We start from the raw sequence: 25,210 nt of genomic DNA on the forward strand, positions 1-25,210 counted from the left end.
CATTTTGCTCCAGAGGCACTCTAGTTCACACCGCGCATTGACAGTCGGTCACCTGGTAGCAATGCAGCCTAAAGTATGTGCAAACCTCAGCATGCAGTATTGAAACTTCCTGTAAGGCTTGAGAAGTTGAAGATTGCCATTTCTGCTTCACACTGAAAACCAGGCATGGCTCAGCCCTGGCAGCTCAGGTTAACCCCAGGCTCCTCTGTTGGCTGCAGGATCAGCTGCCCCTTTCCCCATCAGGCCATGGTATGGCTCAAATCCTCTTTCATGGCTAAAGATCTTGCTTGAGGCATGGCAGCAGCACCTTGCACTCCTCCCTAACCAGGGGATGCAAAAAAATATGTTGCATAGCCCTGGCCAGGAAAATCAGATTTCTGATGTCTCATAGATTAGAAATCTATGTGTTTTGGATTATGTTTTCTTGTTTAGGGTTTGTTTTCTTTTCACCTGCTCCTGACATGTTTATGTTCAGTTATATTAAGTGGCTTCAACAGGAAATGGGAGTTTCCCAAGGCTTGGAATCATCAAAATGTGTTGTGATGGCCAGCTAGACTCATACATTTGCATTTGTTTTTCTGTTTTGTCTTAGGATTTATTAGTGGATGAAGAATAACAGACCTTGGTTGTCCTGAGATTGTCTCCTTGTTCTTTTTTATGTCTGGGTGTACAGTTGAGGTATGGTTTGAGAGAGATGGAGAGGAGCTGATAAATGATTGCTCTAGGGCTACGTAATGATTATGATCTGATTGTGCCAGTTAGTGAAACATCTCGAGGTTGTGTCACCTAGATACCACTGGGGCAGGAAGGAGCCAGGCAGGGTGGCTGGCTTTGAGATAAGGCTGTTAGCTGAAGGATTGCCTGTAAGACATAAAACACTGATAAACCAGAGGGCTCTCTTGCTACAGGGAGGCTGTTGAACATTTGCTTGTTATAGAGAATATTTTTTTTTCTGTCTATGACAGTGCACAGATGATAATTTTCATATGTAGAACTTTACTGTTCTACCCAAACAGTCCTGGGGATAGCTAACGTGGTGATTCAATCTGGAAAATCCTTTTGATTCAAATAAATGAATGAAATTATTTTGGCAGACAAAATGAAAAACATGCAAGTTCTTTAGCCTACAAACTAAGGCTTGGAGGATGTTTGTAAGTGCAGTGGATAAAAAATGCTGGAAAATTAAAATTGCTACACCTTAAAATGTTGGGGGTCTGGTAGTGTAAGGAACCTTTTTAACAGCTGCATGTTTGAGGCATAATCTGCCCATGATCTATAGACATGAAGCATTTCTGGAGGAAATTGTTGATGTAGACATTTAAGATGCAACAGAATGCACGGATACTGAATCAGAACTTGTTTAACATGAAAATGCAGAAGAAATTGAAGAAGTCTGCAATTTGTATGGCTTCTGAGAAAATGTCTGAGTATGTTCAGTTTAACTTGGCAAGGTTTTCAATCATAACTTGACCCAAAAATCAATCTGAAGCTGAAATTTATAAAATATCTGGAACTTGAGGCTATGATAGTAAGAAATTTGAATGGTTTAATGCACTTGTTACGTGAAGCATACATATTTGCTGCCTAAAACTTTGTATAATCGTTTTAGTATGAAAGGAGTATCTTTGATATCATTGGGGTTTTTTTTGAAATAATTAAACCAGTCCACATAAAAAGAAACATAAAAAAGTGGAAGCCAAAAAAGGGGAAAAGGAAAGAAATCATGTACCAGAAAAGGGAGTTTCACTGGAAGGCAGCCTTTTGGAGAGATGAGCAGGCAGCTCCAAGCCTGTTCAGTGGGCACAAGGACCGCGGGCAGGAGAGGATGTGCATGCTATGTGACTTCAGGAAAGTTATGCCTGGCTCTGGAACCAGAGGTTTAGAAGGATTTGAAGTGTCTTCTGGAGAATTAATATGACTCCTGTGTGTTTGTAGACAACTTGTGCCCACAAGGTACTGTTCCCAGCGGCGGATTTGGGTTAACCTGCTGAGTGGTGCTGAGCTTGGGCTGCTGGCCCAGGCAGCCCACGCTTTCTGCCTTCCTCCATTGAGGAGACAGCTCTGAAGAGGAATTCCTTACAGCTGTCATGCCGAGCAGAGAGCTGGCAGCAGTTGCTGAGTACAAGGCCTTTCCCTAAACCCCCCTCTGTTTTGGGGCCAAGCACCTCATGCTGTGCCATTCAGGGTTCACTGCTCTGACCTGGGTGACAGGAGCATCTGCTTCTATATCATAGAGCTTAATAGGTGGAGGCTGGGGGAGAACAGCAGTTTATTGTATAAAGCAGCATGTCGAGAGTCACTGATGAAGAGATTAGTGATCTCATCTTGGTCAGGAATTTTCCCTCCCTTCTCCAGGTTAGAGAAGTACGTTTCAATTGCCCATGTAAAATGCAGCAGTGTGGACAGGCTGGATGAAACAGTGTTTCTCTTCTAATCCAAACCTGGCTGTGACTTGGCAACAAGGACTTTCTCTAATTGCAGAAGAAGGTACAGTTAATAAAAAAAATTAAGTTTCCAAGACCTCAAGTGGATACATTTTTAGTTTTCCTCGGTTCAGCTGCAGGTTCTCTGTTTTACACGACACTTGAATCTCTCATCATAAAGAGCCCTTCTTGTGCTAAAGGCGTGAAACTTTTGGATTTCAGATCATCTTTCTGCCTCCCCTAGCTGTCCAGGTAGAAGGACTGCTGCCTGAGTTCTCGCTGAAAGAGAACAGTGCTGTCCCACACAATGAAATCATGTCTGTCTGCCTTCAGAGCACTGTGGACTTTGAGCCAGGCATAATCTGTTTCCTGACATTTGAGTCTCATTAATTGGGTTAACAAGATGCTATCTACACTCCATACTTATGTAAATAGAACCTACTAGCAAAGATCTTAATGGCACCTGATATATCACAGTGCCTTTACATCTATCAAGAGGTACCACTGCAGGAGTCACTTCCAAAAGCAGGTTGTGTTCTTGGTCCCGTGGGTCCCTTTATAAGCTGTAAGAAATGCTGGTGGTCAAGGCCAACTGTTCAGATGTCTTTCAAGTGTCCCACTGGTGACCAAATCTCACTTTGTCAAGATGACAAATGACTTGTGCATACCCTGTTCACCTTCGAGCTTCGCTCTAATGTCAGCTCCATTTACTTGTCAAAACCAGGTATTTTTTTTACTTCCAGCAGTGCAAGTGGGGCAAGGGAAAGGAAGGAGTGAAGGGAACACAGGCTGAGGAAAAAAACCTGCTTGTATGGCTTCTATTCAATGTATTATTATAGTGGAGATTTGCAAGCTTTGGACATACCAGAATCTGTTTGTTTGTACATGTGCAAAACAGAAAGAAGGGAATTTGCTTTTCAGAAGTGAGAACTGTCCCTGCAGGGCTACGATTATGCAAAAACATGTTTTAACCACTGAATTTTTCAAGAAGAAAGTGGTTGTGCAAGATGAGTTTCTTATTTTGGACAGCAAATTTTTTCCAGAGCAGCATTTAAAAATAAGTGTTTAATTACCAGGGTCTACCCAGAGCATAGGGCATTGTGCATGTGTCTGCACTGAAGAACTTGACTCAAAGCTCTGAGCTCTCATGGGTGGTTTCATTGACTGCAGTGGTATTGTTATGTGGCTAAGTGATCACTGCTGTGATTGAGAGCTGTTACATCTCACCCAAAAACAGCCATGGCCAGGCCACAAAATATGGTCAAAGTCAGCTCAAGGACTATGAAAGTGACATTGACAGCTTTGGCTTTTAGTTTCTTCTCAATGACTTCCATATCGCTTTTGCTTAGTCCACAAGTCAAAATATGCTTTTTCTCCTATTAGCAACAGCGTTGGCTGAAGTTTTGAGAGTCACAATTTTATTTAATTTGGCAGTGTTATTAATCACAACAAAGGAAAGCTTATTCTACCTCTCTTCTTTGCATCTGATGGAGGCAAAGAAGTTTCAGTAGATATGAAGTAGAAACACCCAGAAGTGAGATGTGTCAAATTAAACATCACGGTGTCATTAGCTTTTCTGACTAATTCTCCCAAGACCTTGAGCCTTCCTTTTCTGGCAGCAGCTGGATGAAGACATCTTTGAGGGTGATGCCTGCTGTGAGTTGCCCATGACCCAGGATTACCACAGCCCCTACAAGATTTTACTAGCAGCCAAGCAGCAGTTGCAGCAAAAATGAGTGTGGCTTTGCGAGTTGAAGGCAGCATTGAAAGACCCTGAAAGCTTTTGCCTCCTCTGAGGGGTCCTGTCTAAAATGTTTCTTTTCCTTGTCTCTTCCCGCTCTTCTCTATGCTGATTGACAAGTTGAAGGCTGTGCCTTCTCTCTGCAGACTCTACTGTGAATAACCTTTTTTTTATTTTCTAAAACCACTGCGTAGCACAGGCAAGATCACGTAAGAAAACAAATTCAGGGTCAGTTCTCAGTTTCCTTGCAAGTTCATTAAAACAGCAGTGTCTGGAGGCCTTTTGCCTAAATAATTTCATAATAGAAAACAGACTCTTGTTGCTTCTTTCTTTTGGGCTACTATTTTTATTTGGTTGTTGTTCCTCAAGCGTTTTGGTCCTATTTCAAAACTTGCTTCAATTAAATGAAGAGTCTGTTTTTTTGGTGCTTTCCGGTTTAAAAGCTGTACAGCAAAAACTTCTAGGAGTCCTCTGGATTATGAAGCTACAATTGACAGGGATTTTCCTCTCAAAATAACATTAGAAAACCCCAAAGTGTAGCTTAAACATTTGAAAGAAAATAAAAAAAACCCTCCCCTTTCTCTCCCCCAGCTGAGATCTCCTGTCACTGCTTCTGGCATGCATCACATCTTTGAGGATACAGTATCATGAGAAAACTGTCACTTGGTGATGTATTAGGGTAATATATCATGAGAGCATCGTTTCTTAGAGGATATGGGCAGTAAAAGACATGATTCTGGCCAGACAGAGCAGCAGGGGACCCTGCTCTTTTTCTTTCCTTTTCTTTAATCTAGCCCTGTTTTTGTGTTGTACAGAAGTGAGTTTCTTCATGGGATATGACTTGTTGCAGGGTAAGTTAGGAGGCCCATTGGGCTTTTTAAACTCTTTAAGAAGTACATGGCCTCAAGGGCTGCTTTGTTCAAAGTTTTTAGAACAGACTGAAGCCCAAAACTAGAGCATTTGCCACTGCTGAAATCTCCAGTGTAAAGACTGAGTGAGCAGGCTTCAGACAGAGAAGGTAATAAAGATGCAATGACAGGTAACTGTTGTTGGATAATATATTCGTAGATTTAGCCTATCAAATAGTGATTAAATGATACTTATTTAAAAAGCAATGTATCTTATTTTAACAAATATCAAATGAAATTTTAGTTTACAACATTAGAAGAAAAAATATTATTGGTCAGTATTCAATCTCTAATAGAAAATAAAGTTATCAAAAATAGGAATTCTGAACTGATAGACTTTGATTTTGATGTCCTTTTTATTGTTTTAATGGCTTTGTTTATCTCTCTTTGACAATACCTACCAGAAAATAACAGTGTGTAGTACTGGGATAATATTAATAAAGAAAGAAAAGCAGAATATTTTTAGGACACTTTTGATGGGCAGGGGTAATTTTTGAGATGAGCCAGAACATGACACCATGTCTTGATCTAAAATTTTGAATTAAAATGATTTAATAATTTATTTTAAACCTTTGGTGCAATCTGCTTTGCTCTATGAAATCAGCTAGATAATTCATGAGTTTCACCTTCAACGATTTTTAGGAGTAGCATTTATTTAGGGTGTTTTCAGAACAATTTTCTTGGCAGACTTCTCCTTCTCCAAGCCATTCTATGACACTTAGGGGGCAGCAATATGCTCCAGGATACACTCAGGACAGTAATGCTGTTCCACATCTGCTGATTTCAGCTGTCTTTGGTTGATCAAACTCAGGTAGCAGAAGCTTTTATGGCCCTCAACTGCCCATCACTTCTCTGGGAGAAGGAATTCCCCACCAGCTTCTGTCAGGGTAAACTGGACTAGGACTAGGCTGGACCATGCCTTCAGCATCATCCATTTAGCTGAAAATGAGTTGGCAGTAATCATCCAAAAGGCTTTTCTGACTGATCTGTGTAGCTGAGACCATCCAGCAAGGGGTAGATCATAAACTCACGGGGCAGGTTCAGTGAGCTTTTACAGCAGCATGGGTACAGGTTTGCAGCTGGAGCTTCAAATCAACAGGTATTGCCTGTGATTACCTTTTTCTTAGGTATTGTCATCAGATTTAAATAATTGAGAATTGATTCAAACTCTTCATTGACAAAGTAGAAACATAATCCTGTGAATTAAAATTCACAGAAAAAGATGTGAATTTTAAAAGTGTGCATCTCATGGAATGTGAAGGTGTGGTCTTCCACAAGAATCCCTGTGTGTAACCCTTCCTTGAAATCTAGCTTGTGGATTACTATGGGTTATTATTTTTACTACAGTATGAACTGCTGGCAACTTGTGAAGGCCCTGTCTCTTCTTGCTAGAAGACTGCCATGCTATTCTGCTGCCAGGTAAAGAGTGTTGCCTATAACTGTGCAGCTGAAGAGCTCTGATCTGAAGCTGCACTTGCAAGTTCAGGTGGAGACAGGGAGACTGAGAGCTACAGGGTCTGGATCCTGCTCTGGCTTTCTCACTGACCCAATCTGCAGTTACAGTAATTGTGTCTGGCTGTGTCTACCTTGTCCCTAAGCTCACTGGAGCAGGGATGTGCTGCAAAACGTTTGATGTTCTGGGACTCTGACCCCAGCTGCAGCCTTAGTATTAATGCCAGCAAATGTAGGAGGAAGAGATGGTGCTTTCTTTTCACCAAATACTGGTGCACAGGGCTGCTGTCAGGGAGTGTTGGGATTGCAGCAGGCCACCAAGGTCACTTTCCTTGTGCTGGTGTACATAATTAAGCACAGTGAAAAAATAAAAAAAAAAATTCTTCACTCTCTAAGGGGTTGTGAGTGATTTGTCCTGAATCACTTGCACATACTCATGTCTTCCTCACAGCAGTGGGGAATACCCATTTGAAGTGAAATTTGGTGTCATCTTTCAGCAGGGCCTTTGTTTTAATCATCTTTCCTAGGGAGCGGGGAGAGCTTGAATTATGAAGGGGGATGGTTGATGCTGGCTGAGCATCACCACAGGGAAGGCTGCAGCCTCCTCCCTGCTCACCCTGAGAGGCTAGATAAGCTAAACAGATTACAGGGATGAGGGGGAAAATCAAAGGCTACCGAGTGGTCTGCTCAAAAAAGGAAAGAGAGACTGTGAACTGAACTAAAATACTGTCATTTTTATCTAATGCAATTCATGCTGAAATCATGGTGATGTTCTGCCACAGGCAAGGACCTAATGCTGAAGGTACTGGAGCATTTGTTTGACTTCACTCCTGTGAGTTGTCCAGTTACAATTTTACTTAAAAATTGTGCTTAAAATAACGGGACCTTTCTCTCTTGGTGAAGCATATGCCTTGGTGTTTGTAGGTTTATTTGGCGAGAACACTATAATTTTCCTGAGAACAAACATTGTTTCGTAGGGAAATATTTTTTTCCACCTTGAATTTAGAAATGCATCTAGTGTGCTAAACTATTCTTTTACTGTACCCACAAAATTTGTTTTGCAAGGGAAAGAAACCTCAGCAGATAATTGGAAGGGAATAAGGGAAATGAGACCTTATTCTCATCTCCCTTGACAGTGATTCAGAGGGTCTGCAGACATCTCTCCTTGAGGAGTGGTCTCTCCTCCCTGAAGCCCAATGGTGTGGCTCTTGCTCAGCTAGAGAAATGCTCATGGAAGACAGCAGTCCCACAGTTTTAGCAGGGATCTCTTCCTTGCATCAACTCTGCCAGTTAAAGGGAGGTTTGTAAATCAGGCCTGAGACAGAGTTCCAGGCAGGAGTGCCAAAGAAGCAAGGGTACTATTTTCAGAAAGAGCCTCAGGTTTTGTCTAGACCATGAGTTAAGCATGTGTCTGAGCCTGCTCTTGAGCTCAAGCTGGCCCAACATTGGGGCTGTTTGCACGTAAATAAGGTGCAGGCACAGGCTTGGGTGCTCTCAAGCTTTGCTGAGGGACAGAGCCTGTGACCAGTGCTGGCCAAGACCTTTGCTCCTGTGGCCTGTGTGGTGTGTGTGGCTTCTTGTGTGCTTGAGATGATGCTCTGGCTGCGTGCAACACCTGGCAGAGAGCCCAGCAGCATGGCCATGGAACATGGGGATCACGGCATGTGGCAGGAGCCAGCCTTCGAGCCTGCCCTTTGCCTTGTGGTGGAGAAGCTGCCCATGTGAATTGAATACACTTGTTTCATTAATTTTCAATGGCTCTTTCTTCTCCTAAGGCCACATGTGTGTATTTGAAAGCTCCATCCCATATTCCTTGGGGGGCAGCTTTTGCCATTGTTTGAAAATTGTTATTGTTTTCGTGGGTGATCCCACAGGCTTCTCCTATCAGAAACTTAAGGACACCCTGAGCTACTTGGTGAGGAGTCCTATCAGAAATACCAGCAGGACTACAATAAATAGCGGTAAAAAATGGATGTTTTCAGGATTACTCATTAATGGTAGTTGGTATTCCTACCTAGTCTCTCTCTCTTGCTTTATTATTTTTTCTCCACAGCATTTTTTTGGTTAAATGAAAGTTTAAGTAACGTTTTTCCCATTCAGTATAAATAATTAATAACCTCGGGGTATTAGAAATGCAGCGCAAGCTTCCTAAAAGCATTTTCAATACATAAAAAGAAAGAAAGAAAAACAACCCCAGACCATCACTATGGACATCTGGCCCCCTGAGAAACCACATCTTCAATGTCTTCTTCAGCCAGCTGTTACAGCACAAGAGTGGGCTCAGGATACCATTGATGGAAGCACTCCTTGGTACAGTCCTGAATAAACGAAGCAGACTCCTATTTAAATTTTTTTTCTTTTTCTTTCTTTTTTTTTTTTTTTCCCCACTAGAAGCCAAATCCAGGTTGAAAAGAGCCATCCTCCTGGTGGCTGCTGTGAGCCAGCAGGAGTCCAGTGGGGAACCCTGTAGAAAGTTGGCTGTGGCTTCCAAGCTGTGGTTTGGCACATATCCTCTCCAAGATCTCTGCCAAATATTCACTCCTTTTTAGTGTGTGGGTTTTTTTTTTCTTTCCTTTTCATGTTGGCATTTTATTTAGCTGTACCATATGAGTTTAAGGCTGTTAGTTTGATATAATTTGTCGCCAGAATGGGCTGTTTTGTGTGGGGTTCTTTGATGGAAGATAAAAATATGAGGTGCATGTAAAAGCTGAACAAATTGTGTTGAGAGGAGGTTGTAGTAAAGGTAACATGAAGCAGTAGCAGTGATACTGGGTCTGGTTCGTGTATCTGTCTTGTGTGGGAATTTGACATCACCTCTGCATGCCTAGTCAAGGAGATCCTTGGTTGTCATTGGAAAAGTGGGAGGGAGGGGAGAAACATGGACACCCAAGAAAATTTCTGATCTTTTCCCTAGATGTGTTAAAACACGGGCTCTCCACAGCTGGGCTTGGTGAGTGCAGTGAGGAGTCCAGGGTGATCCTCCAGCACTTCCCTACATTTTCCTGTTCAAGGGAGTCTGGGATTCCAGAGTGAACCCTTTGCTGAGCTGAGCACTGACTGGGGAGTTGCGTCAGATGTGGCAGCATTGTTCTGATCAGCCTGACCTCTTTTAAAAAAATATGCATTTTTCCAACACTAATAGAAACCTTAGCTGAGGTTGTCTCCCTTTCTGTGTGTGTGCCTGAGCACTAAATTAAAAAAAAAAAAATCCCAGATGTGAATCTATAAACCATATGTTTAAAATAACTATTGTGCAGGACTATAATTAAAAGTTATTTATTATGAATCTTGGGATCCTATTATGGATTTGACTGACTCCCAGCTTTCTGACTTAGCAAACAGTTTATGTATTTATGGGCCATGTGTCTCTTCCGCACTTCTTGGTGCCAGAGTGCATGTCCTTTAAACAGAAGGGAAAAAAATCCCCTACCCTCCCACAACTGTTGGCTTCTGACTCTTGCTGTCTAAGAAGTTTTCTCTTAAGAACAGCAAAATTCAAAGTATCTGAGAGCTTTCAACAGATTCAGAGACGCTGTTGACAGCCCAGATGGAGGCTTGGTAATACAGCTCTCCTGCATGCAGCTACTTAGCGACTTTCTAAATGTATGGCTGGGACAAGTAATGAAATGTTATGATTACTGGGGGTAGGAGGGGACATAACTGGAAGGAAAGGATTTGTTGCTTAAGTCCCATTTGCTCTCAGCCTCCACTTTGCCCTTGTGAAATGGGAAGGGAGGAGGCAGCAAAACTGAAACAAGCAGATGGACAGTAAGAGCAGTGTTTTGGGCAACTGGGTGAAGGGAAAAACCCAGCCTCCAGATGACAATTAGTCTTTTGTTTTATTTTTGTACTTTTACACCCAGCGGACCCAGGAGATGTGCACTGGATAATGCCTGACTGCAATAGACTAAACAATGATTTACCAGCCCTGCTTTATCTGCTGCAGGCCTGTGATGGATCAGCATGGTACATTAACCCTTTCCTCCACATCTGCTGACCTTGTTTTCCACAAGATACAACATTGAGATTAAACAGAAGGACTTTTTAGAAAGAATTTTGGGATAAGAGTAATAATAGTAGTAGAAGCAATAGGAGGATGAACTTCCCTGGAGCTACATTAATCTCTTCTTACTTCAAGAGGGATTTTGCCATGAGGACAATGCCAGGGCAGCAATATGTTGCAATTATGGCTCTACTGTATGTTTTTCCCAGCAAAAGGCCCCACGAGGGGTGGTGGGGCTGCAACCCTGAGCAATGCCATACCTCACAACCTGGAAGAGCAGCCCAGCCCTGATGGCAGGGAGTGGGATGGCAGCTTGGGATGACATCTGAAAGAGCCTGTTTTGGGGCCATCTGGGCCTTGCCTATAACCAGCTAGAGAGCATGAATATCAGCTTTGCAAATCCTACCCTGTTTTAGTGCTTAGCTGCTCTTCTCTTTTGTGCTGGCAAAGATTGGCTATTGGCTCTATTTACCTGGGATACATGGAGGTGTCCTTTAAGGCAGGAGGAGCTTGCAGCTTCTCCTCCAAGGGACAGAGCTAACCTTCCATTTTAATTTGGGGAAAAAACCCAAAACAAGCAACAAAAAAAAAACCCCAAAAAAAGTGCAGTGGGTGATGAGTGTGGCACCTCCTCCCTACCTTTCAGCACTGTGCTGTAATAACTGAGCTCTGAGTCAGTGATCCAGATTTGCTGCCCTCCACATCCAGAGGCAATTCAATGACTCATCTCCTGCTTTCCTCACAAGTGCCCTCGCTGTAAGAACCAGTGACTTGTGGGGGCATGAAGCACAAGCCCCTTTCTGCTGAAGCCAGGCCACTGAACAGCAAATAGTTCAAATTCTACTGAGATAAAGAAAGGAAATATGAATCTGTAGCCTACTGCTTAAGACATCCTCCTGGAGGGAAGGACCCTTCAGGTCCTGTCACTGCACTGTGGCCTGCTAATATTCTTCATGTGGGACAGCTGCTTAATGCAAAACAGCCCTTGGCATCAGCACATGAATTCCAAAATCTTCCCTCCCAAAAAACCTGCTAAACCAGCAGCTTTGCTGGTGATAAGAAAAGAAGAGCAAGACTCGAATTTGGCTGGACCCCTGGTGTGGTTCAATGATACCAAGCTCATAACTGGAGAGGATTTTTCTGGTTTTAGCAATATGGGGAAACAGGCGGCTTCTACTGGGAATGATAACTAGCAAGTATCTCCTGTCTGAAATATGTGTGTTGGGGTCCATCCTTAGGAACTCCTTGCATTGCCAACAAGAAAGAAACCATGTCAGGATGTACCTGAGGGCAGAAGGAGGCAGACAGCACTCAGAGAAGAAATTGCCTGGGAAGCTGGGCTGTGTGAGAAATTTGCCCCAGGAGTCCTCTTGGAACGAGGGAATTAAAAAAAAAAAAACCCCAAGAGCTCTATTATACTTTTTTTGTCCCTCTTGCTGCCATCTGCAGCAATAGTGTCATCCTTTGAAGAGGGAGTGCAATGGGAAGAGGGAGTGCAATGGGAAGCTGCTCACAGGCCCCCCTTACACACACCCAGCCCAGCCAGGTTGGTTCTGAAGGGCACTGTGCACCTCACTTCTCTCAGAGGTGCACGATGCATGCTGCAGCTGGGTGAACCATGTTCTCCATAGGAACAAACTGTAAACTGGGTTTTGCTCCTCCTTCACACCCACTTTCACCAGGCAGAAGAATTTCCCATAGATAAAGGTAGTGAGGCTGATAGGCTTATTACATCTTTCCTTAAGCAAACTCATTAGAGAGAATCAGGTCTTAGCAGAACCCTTTAAAATGCAGACTGTAGTTGAGGTGGTAAGCTGGATTCTGCTGCCCTTCAACAGACTTTACCGGGGGCACCATGTTCCTGCAAACGAAATCAAGATTCCACTGAGCACTTTAAAAGAGACATTGAACCACTTGCAGTTCTGTGTCGTGGCTGCTTTGTGCCAGTCCAGAGCTACAGACCAGCCATAAATTCAGCTTAACCTGCTGGTTAAATTGCATTTATGGTTGCTCTGCAGTGCTGGAGTGATGCAGAACAGCCAGCACTGCAGTGACCTGGCTTTTTACAGTAATTGTTCGTGTTGCTGCAGCTGTGCTTTAGGGCCTGATTCTCATTTGCTGATTTCACACTGTCTTGGTGAGAGTGAGTCCTCATTTACACTGATAAGACTGAAGTGCCTTTATAGCTCCCATCAGATCAGGCAGTGACTTTGAAGTAAATAAACCTCTGATTTTAGACAAAGGGCTGGAGTGTAATAAAAGCTGCGTGTTATTCTTCACAGGCACCTGGAATAAGGCCACAGGGAGCGAAATAAAAAGACTGGAAAGCACAGCTTCTTTTTCTTTAGTTTTATGATTTACATTTTTCTAGCCCTTTGATTTTTTTGGTCTCTAATTAAGTCATAAGGTTGGGTGAGGTGGGTACTTGCATGCACTAGATGGCCACCTGTGTCACCTAATGAACTGAGCTACTAATTATAGGTGGAGGTCACTTCAGAGGGCTACTTTAAGTAAGGAATTTGAAGTAGCAAAATTTTACTAAAAGAAACGCCCCAAGTATTTGTTTTCTGCACCTATTTAATGGCAGGGATAACCAAAAGTGTTGACACCACTGGGGCAAGGTAGGCAATAAATGGAATATTTTTGCTGCCTGCTGTTGTGCATCCTCTATTGACATTCCTTAATGTGGTCAATGTGCTCTTTGGCCTTGGGAAATCACTGGCTTTTTGCCATAGCATGATGACACTATAATGTACAGTGATTCTGTCTGCTCATGGTGTTTCATTGATTCCCAGCATTTTGGGGAGAAAGATGAATGACATTAATCATCTTGCCTGGTATAGTACACAGTAGCCTCTTTCAAAGAACCTCTAGGCAAAATTGATTTTCTGCAGTGGCAGAATTTTGTTTTCTCTGCTGTTACTGCCTTTTTCTCTGCTGTTTGTGGTTCTGTCACAGCAATTCCTAAGCTGTGCAGTTCATGGGGCAGCTCCTCAAAACCCTGAGGGTATTTTAACAAGCACCTCATGTAGGTAGTTGTTCATTTAAGTAACATGGATTTCTTCAGTGCTGCACATTTTCTGTACGACACTGGGCAGCAGTTATGAATTACTGTCTAAGTGGGGTTTAACCACCATTTACTTGGGCTCCTGGATTATTCAAAGACTGTTTTCTACTGTGTGCCTTCAAGAGAAGAAAGACGTGTTGACTAACAAGGACCTCTTCTGAAGCAAAAGAGCACGCTGCTGGCTCCACACTTTATTTTCTGAATTGCAAGAAATTATAGCCTTGGGTTTGGTTTGCTTGCAATAGCTTTTGTCTTTTTTTTTTTTTTTTCCAGAATAAGGAAGTGACGTGCAAAAGGGAGAAGTGTCCAGTGCTGTCCAAGGACTGCGCTCTCGTCATTAAGCAGAGAGGAGCTTGCTGTGAGCGTTGCAAAGGTGCCATTCCCTTCCTGTCGCTTTCCCTCCTTTTAAACAGTTATCAGTGCACATTGAGGTTGCCAAAGATAGAAGTAAATCTGCAGCTTCTCAGCTGGGACTTGGCTGTCACCAGAGGCTGAAAGAGGGCAGTAACCATAATTGAAATACATATGTTTACAAAGGTGAGGGAAATACATAAATTCACATATTTGTCCTGCAATTATTATTCCTTGTGCAGCAACTGTCCTTTAGAAATACATCTTTATTCTTCATCACTGTGTTGTCAATTTTTTAAGAGTTCTAGTTTTATCAGAAATATTTTAGGTCAGCATCAATCTGCTAGTAGTCACTGGTCAGTAAGAATCTCTTTAACTTTTTATGTGGTTGGACAAAATAAGAATAATACTTCTGATTAATAAAGAGCAGGATAATTATCCATGGCTATTCCTATTTCTCCCCTTGAAAGGAAACAAACCAAGCAAATTTTACTCATTCTATTAAACATTTCCTGACTCAAACAATAATACTGTAGACATTTTTTATGAAAGCCAAATAAGCAGCATTCTGAACATTATACATTTATTTATTGACCAACATTGTATATTCCAAGCTGTTTAAAATGAGATAATTATCAAATAATAATAATAAAAAAGTTTAAGCATGCATGGCATGCATCTGCTATATTTAACCGCATGAAAAATATGCAAGTAGATGAAGCTGAAAAGTAGTCTTTTTTTTTTATGTTGATGCAGCAAGTAATATGCTCTAAACCAGTAATTTTGCTGAGGGACTGCTTCCATAATCAACGAGGTGGAGAATGTCAAATTCAAGCAGCTTTATTTTATTTTTCCTCTGTCATTTTTAATTCTCCACTGATGACTGTGTGGGATTGAGAGGGAGATAGGGTAGGATAAATTGTTGGGAAATAAAAGCATTTCTTGCCTTCCCAGAGGAAATACAAATTCAGGAAAACAGATTACACTGAAATTTAGATGGAAGAGGCATAATGGATGTGTATTTTTCCTGGAAGGTTGCAGAGGTATGTTAGATGCTGTGCTTATGATTTGCTTCTGTGCTGCAGCTTTTGAATAGGTCTGGCAAGCCCCAGTTCAAGGATTTGTCTAGAAACATGACACTTAAAAGAGAAGGAAATGAATTGGAAAAAAAAATTAAACCATTACTGAAACAATAAGAATTTGAAATTACAGATTTTACATAAATTACATGCAATTTATTTATTTTGTCAAACCATGTTTAGTATCAGTTTTGTAGGAAAAGGTTGCTAAGTATCAGTTGGATTAAGATGGAGTTTGATTTTTCAGTTTCAAAATGAGATGTGTATTTGCTCAATGGTCTGAAAATTCTATACACATATATATGCATATGTGCACACATGCAAAATGAAAAGAATGAATGTTTCAAAGCTGAACAAACAATAACTCAAACAGTATTTTAATTCAGAATTCTTTTAACATTTTCTGTTTATCCTGAATTGGGGTGGGTACCTACAGAACATTATTGATAGGCTTGAGCGTGCCATCTGCAGATTGGTATGCTTGACATCTCTAATGGGATAATTAATAGAAACTATTCAAAGACAAAATCAGGAAGCACATGGATATTTAAGATAGAAGAGGGATGAGTTAGCTAGAGTGCTTTGAATGTATCAATGGACAGAGAGATCCCACTAATAGATCCCACAACAAGGTCCCTAACAAGGAAACTGCTGAAGAAACTATGCAGCCCTGAGTTTTTAGAGGTACTATTCTCACCAGCAATTAAATAATTAAAGTATGGTTGTTTTCATAGCAAATAGATGTTGCCAACATATCCTTGCAAAGATCTCAATTTGCCAAAGTGCCCAGAAATGACCTAGGAAAGGGGTGAAGAGAGACAGGAAGTTTGCTGCTGGTGCCCTGATCTCTGTAGTGTAGTAAAGCAAGAGGACAGCCTGTGAGGAGCTGCAAAAGGTTCTCAGGGCACTGAACAACTGATGACAAAGCAGCAAAGGAAGTTAATGTGGATGGGAATAAATGGATGCCCAGAGGAAAAAACAGTCCTAACTTTACAAATACAATACTGGGCTCTGAGTTGACAATAACTGAATGGCTGCTGTTTCTGAGTGTTATAGAAGATACTTCTGTGGCACAATCAACTCAACCTTCAGCAGTTCTCCAGGGGGAAAACTGAATGCTGAGTTTGTTAAGAAAGGAGCAAGGTACAAACCAAAATGCCCTGTTTTCCCTCTGAGTCAGACAGGCTGCTTATTCCTACCCTTCTGGAGCTATAGACCTTGGTCTGTATTTTTCACACTTCTCAAGGTGTTTCTTAGTAGCTGCTATCAGACAGAAGATTATTGACAAGAAGGGTACTTGGTCTGATCTAAGATAGCAGTTTCTATTTGCTTAAAATGCAAGAACATTAAATTTCATAATTCAAAGGAAAAAAAACTCTCAAGGACTGAATTTTCAAAGTAGATGTGAAATTTCTGAGTAAGTTTTGCTGTGCTTTCTGAAAGGCAAAGCGAAATATGCACCCATTTGCTACAGTCTTGACACCACACTCTGTCCCCAGGTTGTTCTGGTTCTAGGGGAAGAGGCTGATGGAATCACCTCTACTCCAGGGGAGACTCTTGCTCTCCCACCACTCTGAATGCTGCTGAAGATCCTGCTCTGTTCTGTGCCAGGTCTAAAATGGGGGGTAACTGGGGAATGAAGGCTGCAAACACCAGGCTGGCAGTGTAGTGCTTCAGCTTCTCCCTTGGGTGTCCCAGCAGCTCCCCGGCACTCCCCGCATGAAGCTCAGCTGCAGCAGGGACTTGGCCCAGCAGCACTTATTCTCAGTTACTATTTTGTCAAGCTGCCAGAGTGCCCATGGGGAATGCAAGCAGGAAAAGGGAAACAGGGATTTTTTTTTTTAAATAGTTGCATCTCATCTAAACATGAACAAAATGTTACCAAGGAAAGACATCAGAACCTGATGACTTTTTTTCTTGGCTTTGTTCCCAAAGCCTGGGAGAGCTTAATCAAGCCTTACAGGCTCTTACCAGCTCTCTTTGATAGCTTCAAATTTTCCTACCTTGTGAAGAAATGAATGAATGAGTGAGTGAATGAATGAATGGTTGCTGTCATCTGAGTGCAACATTAGGAAGATAACATTAAGACCAAAGGGCATGTTCCAGAGTGGGCTTGTGTAGGAAGGAAACCTCCACTCATGAGTCATTTGTGACATCTCTGCCAGTGCATTTTACTCTATCATGAGGAGCATGAGGACTTTCCCTGCCCATTGCAGGCAGAGTTGGACTAGATGACCTTTAAAGTTCCCTTGCAACCCAAACTATTCTGATGGTACCTGCAGCAGTGCACACACCTGAACTCTCCTATTCAGAGCTTTGCATACAGGAGAAACAGAATTGTTGGTAGAGAACTTTTCCTGCAAATGGTTGTGTGCTGAGCATAAGTCCCTTGCTTCCATGTGGGTATTTGTATGCTACTTAGATAATTTACAGCACTTCTTTTCTTCATAAACAGAGAAAGTAAGGGCAGCTACTAGTACAGCTTTTGCAATCAGAAAATTCACTCTGCTGGAAAGTAGCATATGAAAAGGTTTGGCTTTGCTTTGTCACACAATCACAGAATATCCTGAGTTGGAAGAATCCCTTAAGGACCATCAAATTCTGACTCCAGGCCCTGCACAGGATAAGAATGTGCCTGAGAACATTGTCCAAATGCTTCTTGAACTCTGTCAGGCTTAGTGCTGTGACCACTTTCCTGGAGAGCCTGTTCCAGTTCCCAACCACCCTCTGGGTGAAGAACCTTTCCCTAATATCCAACCGGAACCTCCCTGACACAGCCCCTTTCCCTCAGGTCCTGTCACTGGTCACCACAGAGAAGAGACCTGTGCCTGCCCCCCCTGCCCCTCTGCTTCCCCTTGTGAGGAAATTGTAGGCTGCAATGAGGTCTAAGATTTAAACTGGGATTTAAGATTTAAGTTCTCCAGACTAGCCATGTGTTTTAACACTGTTCTTGACTTTTGGCCCATAGGACCTTGATTGTAAAGCTGGTGGGGCAAAGCTCACTTTTGCTGTGTGTTTGTGAAAAGTCTGGCACAGAGAAATGTGGGACAATGATTATGGCTCCCTGCTGCAAGGAGAATGCAGGCAACTCAAATAGGAAACATTTTCAGTAAGATTATTCTTTTGACAGATATTTACTGTAGTTTGTAAAATATACCACATACCTCTAGCATGCTATTCATCTTGAAAATACTAAAAAATTAAGCCTTCTTATTACTTTTGCATAGGATAAATAGGTCCCTTTTCATCTCTCATTTTACTTAATTTATTTAATGAAAACCTATGAGGTCACTGAGATTATAGAAAGAGATTTGGCAGCATTATCTTATTTAGTTGGATGGAGACATGTCACTTACATATAGAGCTCTCTACACATAGACTAGTAAGTTATTTGCACTCTGAAGAAGTGGTATTACTGGCTCAGGACTGCATAAAGTTTGCATTTCTAAAATTGTGTACCATATTCTACTCTCTTATCTTAAGAATCTTAATCCTCTATGGATGTGCAAAGACGAAGTTGGTGGGAATTTTTTAACAACAAAGAAAATATGTTCAGAATTTTCTTTCCCTTCCCATCTGCAATTTTGCGTTTTCTGTCCTTGTTAACTTTTGAGAATTACTGGGGCTGTTTTTGTTGTGGTTGTTTTTTGGTTTTCTTTTTAATAATTAATTATTGATCTTAGAAATTCTTGTGCTATGCTCCATTGATATGGAATCTATCAGAGAATGTAATCCCAGCGCAGGCAACAACAGTGCTACGTCTACTAAGTATTGAATATCCAAAGGTATCATAGTTAATTGTGCATTTCTTGGAAAGGATATCAAATACTGTGGTTGAGGATTGCAGCCAATTAGGGCTGGCTTGCAAAGGAAGTTAGAGGGAGGTTGTGAGATTATCAGTGTTCTGGCTGCTCTACTGACACCCTGCAGGATCCATATGTACCTTTGTACTTTTTTTGCCTCTGGACACCCCTAGTGTGAAGTACCCAACACCATTTTGGTGTTCTGCTGTAAGACTGACTGGGGGGACCTTTTTGTGGGGTACTATAACTTGCAGCCCATCCTTGCATGCTCTAAGGCATGTCAGAGGCACGGGATAATACAAGGGTGGAGGGGGATGAGATGGGAAGATAATAGGTATATTTTCCTAAAGAAATTTCTTTCACCTTACCTGAGTAATCTAGACCTGTCTGCTGTCAGGGACTGGCTATGAGAGATGGTTTGAGGACATAATCAAGTCTTAACTTTTCTTTTGGTCCTTCTCAGGGCTTCTGAGTCTCTTGGTAGAGTGTTCCAGCTCTAAACCAGAAGGTCTGTTTCTTGATGCTGAAGTCCAGGTTCATCTCAGTGTTCATTCAGATGTTAGCTTTTTATTTGAAGAAAAGGCAGAGGTTTTGACGCTATGACAAATAGCCACCAGGGACAGTACCATTCAGTATCATCACAGTGCCACCTTTGATTACTTCTGGTTGTGCCTGAGAAAAGTTCTCTATCTCTCCATCCTTTCTTTGATTTGACTCTTCCTACAAAGGTCTTAGCAGATGCATTTGACATCTCTTGAATGTCTGGTGTATACTATTGTGTTCAGAAGTGCCTCAAATTTCAGATACTCTTATTTACCTTGGTGAATATAATTTTCCATTTATGTAAGAATATTTTAATGAATACTCTTGTCATGTTGTCATAAACAGTTTTTCAGTCAAACATCAGTAACCCAGATTTTCACACTGATGGGTTTACATGTAATGTGTTGCTGAAACAAAATTACGAACATCTTAGGACATGTATTACTGGAATAAGAATTTTTTTACTACTTAATTTTGAAGGTGTAAGCTGTACAGATCTTGGATGATTTTGCTGGTGTTGGAAAATTGAGTACAAGAGCAAGTCATTTTGTCACTGAGCAACATCATTCATGGCAGCCCTCATAACCATGAGAGGTGAAAGCTCTCCAGCTGCCAGGCTTGGCAAGCACACCGAGTATCAGCTCAAGATTCAATGGCAGCTCTATCTGTATGCCATTTTGAATTGCAAGGTTCTTAGAAACCCTACAGGGCAAATTTTTTTCACCCTATACATGGAACACAAGGCATTTGGGAAGGTAAAATTCAGTTCCAGTGGTGTGCAAGGGGCAAAAACAGCACTGGGAGGAGCTGATGTCTTTGTTTCTGCTGCTATTTGCTCAGCGAATATGGGCTGCTTCACATCCTCTGTGTGTGAACTGTGTGGTCCTAGCACAGCTCACCCCCATGGCCTCCGCACTCTGCTGTGTTGGGCAGCCTTTAAATGGCCTCTGTGCATCCCTTGGGTATTGTAATTGCTATGGCTCAGCGGCAAATAGGTTTGCTTGTACTTGGTTACAGAGGAAAGAGTTGGATTTTCACTGTTTGGAGCTAGGCTTGATAAGCATGGGAGGTCTTGTATACATTTTCATGTTTCTGTGCTGACAACTGAAGACCACAGTTACTAAACAGGAAGTCTAATTTTCTGGTAGCTGTCACTGGCTCTACTATCACTACGACATGTGAAAATATATTTCATAATAGGTATATGTGTGATTCACAGTTCTTTTAGTTTGGCTAACTGATTTCATGCCAGAAAAATACTGCAGAATGTGCAAGTTATTGGTGTGGTTTTTTTTGTTTAGGGTTTTGGGGTTGGCTCTTTTTTTTTTTGGCTAGAACTGGTATTTAGTGTTAGCATGACTGGATACCTCCCTGAGGATTAATTTATCAAGCACTAAATAAAACATGTCTTCTGACTCTTTTCTTTTTCCTAATGTTTATTTTCCATGCCAATAGAGAGGTTGCATTTTTAAATGGAAAGTGGAGGGAAAGCAAAAAAAAGACTTAATAGGAGAAGAAAGATGCTGAAGAAATGAGGGATGAGGAGCCAGTCTATTGTGCACCAATCTATCACTTTCTCTTGGGAGAATAAGGAAATGACTTGTCTATAAAATTCTCATTAGACTAAAATAAGCATAAGTGTCTTCTGGAATCTAATTAGGCAATGTCAAATTGAGTAATAAAGGGTTGTTTTTTAATGAATTCCTGAGGACACTGGCAGAGCTTTAGCACTACTAAACTGTCTCTTACAGTCAATTTCTCTATCTTCATGGTACTGTTATGGTGGGTATCTGGGGAAGAAGAAAAAAAGGTCATTTATCAGAGTTGTACAATTTGGAAAGACAAATGTCTTCCTGATCATCAGCTTGTCCACATGCCAATAGAAAAATCTGCTATAATTCATCTCTTTTGTTATTCTAGTCCAGTTCTTTGTGAGGATGCTTGTTTTAGAATTAAATAGTTCTTTCAAATTAAATTGGCCAAGAGTTGGTTTATTATATTTAAAACAAAGGTGCTTAGGTATAGCATGCACAATATTAAAACAAAGTAGCTAAATAATTATATTAGAAGTTATTTTACTGCTTTAGCATCTTTTTTTTTTTTTTTTTTTTTTTTTTTTGTGCCAGAAGAACTAAATCTGGAGGATCATTTTGCCTTTAAGAGGTGACTAGAAGGTAATTAGCATTAGTTTCCACTGCATATGCAACAATTGACCAACTTCAAAGTATTTAGTGGTTTGGTTAGATTCAGATAAGCAACTTTAGGCTTGCGTGTTTATCCAGGACTTATCTGAACTATTTGGGTTGAAGGAGGTAATGGCAACAAAACCTACAACTAACTGAAAGTTAATATTTTACATTAATAAAACACTAGCTATTTTTAAAGAAAGGAGCAGGAAAGACTGAAAAATTAGGACACACTCCTTGACTGATATTAATCACTTCAGCATTTTTAAAATTGATGTAGACCACTAATATTTAACTTCCTTCCATATGTGGAATCCTAAAGGTTTTCCTTAAGGGATATATGAGTCAGGATCAAATTTACTTATTAATGTCAAATCTTTCACATACTCCTTAGAGTGTTCTCAGGCTTTTTGGATTCCCCTCTTGAAAACTTCCTCTGTAACACTTTTAAAATTTTCTTTTAAGTAGGTATTCAGGTAGAAGTAAGTAGATAGCATTTAAGTGATATTTCTAAGCTCTGATCTTTCTTGATTTATTATTTTCTCTTGCTCTTCCTTTGAATGGTGGATGGAGAAAATAAGTTAATGTACTAATATTCCCAAAGGGCTTTTTGGGAGAAAAAAAAAAAAGCTTTAAAATGTTTTTAGGAACTTCAAGTATCTTCCCTCATATTCTGTTGTGGAAACTGACATCAGGGACTTTGCTGATGCCTTTGAAAACAAAATATTCAGTGACTTCTAGTTTCTAGGCCAAATATGGTGGACCTTTAACCATGGATGAGCCAGAATGGCTTGACTGAGTTGGCACATAGAATGCAGCAGGTTTCACTCAGATGAATTTAGGTGAGGCCCAGAAATTTTTGTGCTATGAGTAGAGGGACTAGGAAAGTCCAGCTATATGTTTGCAGGTGTCAGCTGAGAGATTTGTACATTGAAAGTGAGGTTCAGAAAAGCTAGCTGGTATGTGGGCTTTGTTTCTTTTTCCTTTTGAAGAGTGAGTAGTGGGTGTAGCTCTGGGGCGTCCAAAGGGCAGAGTGTCAGGGCACACCTGTGGCCAGAGACAGGTTAAAGCGTCACCCAGAGATTGTAAAACACTCCTTTCTTACCCTTTTCAGTTTTGCATGACTTTCAGCCTTCCCCCATCTCTCCCCAAGGGTGTTTTTTATCCTGGATAACTCTCCCCTTCCTTCATGCTGCTCCTTCTGCTGAGCATCTGCTGAAATCCAGCTCCCGCCAGGCCTCACGCTGGTGTTGGATGGGAGCTGCTCTGTCTCCCCCATTCAGCCTGCTGGCCCACACCAAAGCTCGAGAGCAGTCTTAGCACCTCCAGTGCTTCTGCAGTCTTTTCCAGTCTGGTTCCCATTTTTAAACTTCCCTTTAGGTGCCTGCAGACTCTCCTTACCATGGTTGCTTCTGGGTGCCATGCCCTTGCTGCTTTCCACAGGGACAATGGCTGGTGCTGCAGGGCAGAGGGTTTTGTAGCACAGCTTGGATATGCAAGAGTAGTGCTGACTACAGGAGGGCACCACCTTCATGCTTTGTTGACCAGACTAATCCTTGAGCTGAAAATTTCCGTTTAATATGCACATCTGCACATGCAGATTAGCCCAGGGTCATTAGCTTTCTTTTAGAAGAAACATTTTACATTAAAGAACATAATTGCTGAGCAAATATGTAAGGTATTTTGCAGTTGCTGTTTTCCAACCTAGCCCTTGATTTTTGATTCTGGTAAAATATACACACAGATATTTAACAACACAGCTCATTCCAAGTGTGTCCTGCACACTTGTAAACTCTTTCTCAGACTGGGACCAGTATGACCTGGGCTTCATCAGCTTGGGGATGTTAAACACATTGAATGGGCTCTGCCTTCATCAGCGTTTTCAGTGAGCAGTAAGTGAGACAGTGCTGCAAGATTAATTCAGTATTTTTCAGAATGGAACTTCAAAATTCACAAGAGGAGTATAGGGCTGCACACTCTTCTCTTGATGTGTTGTCCTGCATGTATGAGAGGTCAGAGAACTGTATTTAATGCACTGAGAATCGGAATATTTCTTTATTATTCAAAATAATTTCATGGGCTTTTCTACTTAAGACTATGAGACTCAGATGTATACTTTGTGCCTTTCAGTGTTTGCCAAAGATGAAATTATCAGAGCCAACTTTGAGACTATTGATCATCTCTTTTCAAAATATACCTCTTTCAGCTTAGTTAAGTGAAATGGCCACAGCATCTACAAATTTTCTCCATGTTTCTCTGTATTTATCCTGGAAAAATAATTTCTGATTACTGCAAATAATGAAGTACAAGTCTTCTGTTGTTTAGGAACTGAAATGGAGGCAATTAACACATTTGCAAATGAACTTTATATATCATGAGTCCTTTAAATTTTGTGTTGAATTCAAAATTATTTTAAGGAGATTTTAAGGTCCTGAGTACCTCAGAGCTATGACTCTCAGTTTACTTTTACAGTGGGCTCAAAGATTTACTGGTGTAGGGCTGATAAATTGCCTTCCTTTTCAGAAGGACATAAAAACTTATTCCAAAGCAGGACAGTGCACCCTACACAGCAGAGAAAGACTTAGATGAGTTGCTGAGGTAGGGTGTGGAAAGAGAATGGTGCCGTGGGCATTGTTTGACTGATTGTAGTTCTGTGATTCTGCAGCTCCATGTACATGTCTGTGTTTCAAAGTCTTTGGCAAGACTCCTGTTGGTTTCATGGGCTCTTTGATCAAGCTAATTTTGAATAAAATACACCAGGAAAAAAAACCCAAAAGCAATAAATGGAAAATGGGCATTTTTCCCACAGAAAATGGGGTATGTGTTATTTCCAAATTTTTTCTCAGAACCACTCTAGGTCTCCAAAGAATAATTTTTTATTTGAAACTATTTTGCATTAATAAACTAACTCTTTTTAAACAAATATTATTTTTCTACTCTATAAGTATTTTCTGGTCTTGCTTCTCTGGTGAGGTGTGGGGTTTTTTTTGTTTTTTTTTTTTTTGGGGGTTTTTTTTTTTTTTGGGGGGGTTTTTTTTTTTTTTGGGGGGGTTTTTTTTTTTTTTGGGGGGGTTTTTTTTTTTTTTGGGTGTGTTCTTTTTTTGTTTTCTTTTTTGCAAAATACCAGAAAATGGCAAAAGAGAAAACCAAAAAGGAAGGGAAACTCATAGGAACACATAATCAAAAAAGTGAAAATGTTTGTTTAGCTGTTTGCTTTTTTCCAAATGGCTCCATGAAAATTCATTTTGCACAAAACAAATGTGGGTTGATCCAGTGCGTGGGCAAACAAACCTGCTTTCTGTTAACAAAGTTGTCATATAGCACACCAAGATGAATAAAGCCAAACTCTGCGAGAGTCCGAAATGTCTCCCCATGAGATTCACCACACACACAAGAGAACTTGATGGCTTTTAGTTCATGTGGATGGTGTTCCCTCCTGTCATTAATATGAAAAGGCATTAAGGAGAGGTAGCTCTGCCAGTGTCAGCTCATCCCTGCTGAGCTGTGCTTGCTGGAGAGCTCTCCCAAGGGCTTTGGTTAATGGATGAAGATAGCATGGCCAAGCTATATGATGAATGCTTCCAGCTCTTCTTTTACCCTCCTTTTTCCCTCCCCATTCCAGTGCTTGAGTAACTGAGTAGTTACTGAATGGAC

General features: G+C 41.1%; 1 protein-coding gene across 1 annotated transcript in view; it reads left to right on the forward strand.

Annotated features, from left to right (window-relative positions):
- The window catches only part of BMPER (BMP binding endothelial regulator), a 148,413-nt gene that overhangs the window by 10,379 nt on the left and 112,824 nt on the right, over positions 1-25,210 (forward strand). The window contains exon 3 of the mRNA XM_041466656.1: positions 13,868-13,967. Within this exon, the coding sequence (XP_041322590.1) occupies positions 13,868-13,967 (100 nt within the window). The remainder of the gene's footprint in view (positions 1-13,867; positions 13,968-25,210) is intronic.

This window comes from Pyrgilauda ruficollis, unplaced genomic scaffold, assembly GCF_017590135.1.
Source record: "Pyrgilauda ruficollis isolate IOZ18807 unplaced genomic scaffold, ASM1759013v1 scaffold2, whole genome shotgun sequence".
Classification (NCBI taxonomy): Eukaryota; Metazoa; Chordata; class Aves; order Passeriformes; family Passeridae; genus Pyrgilauda; species Pyrgilauda ruficollis.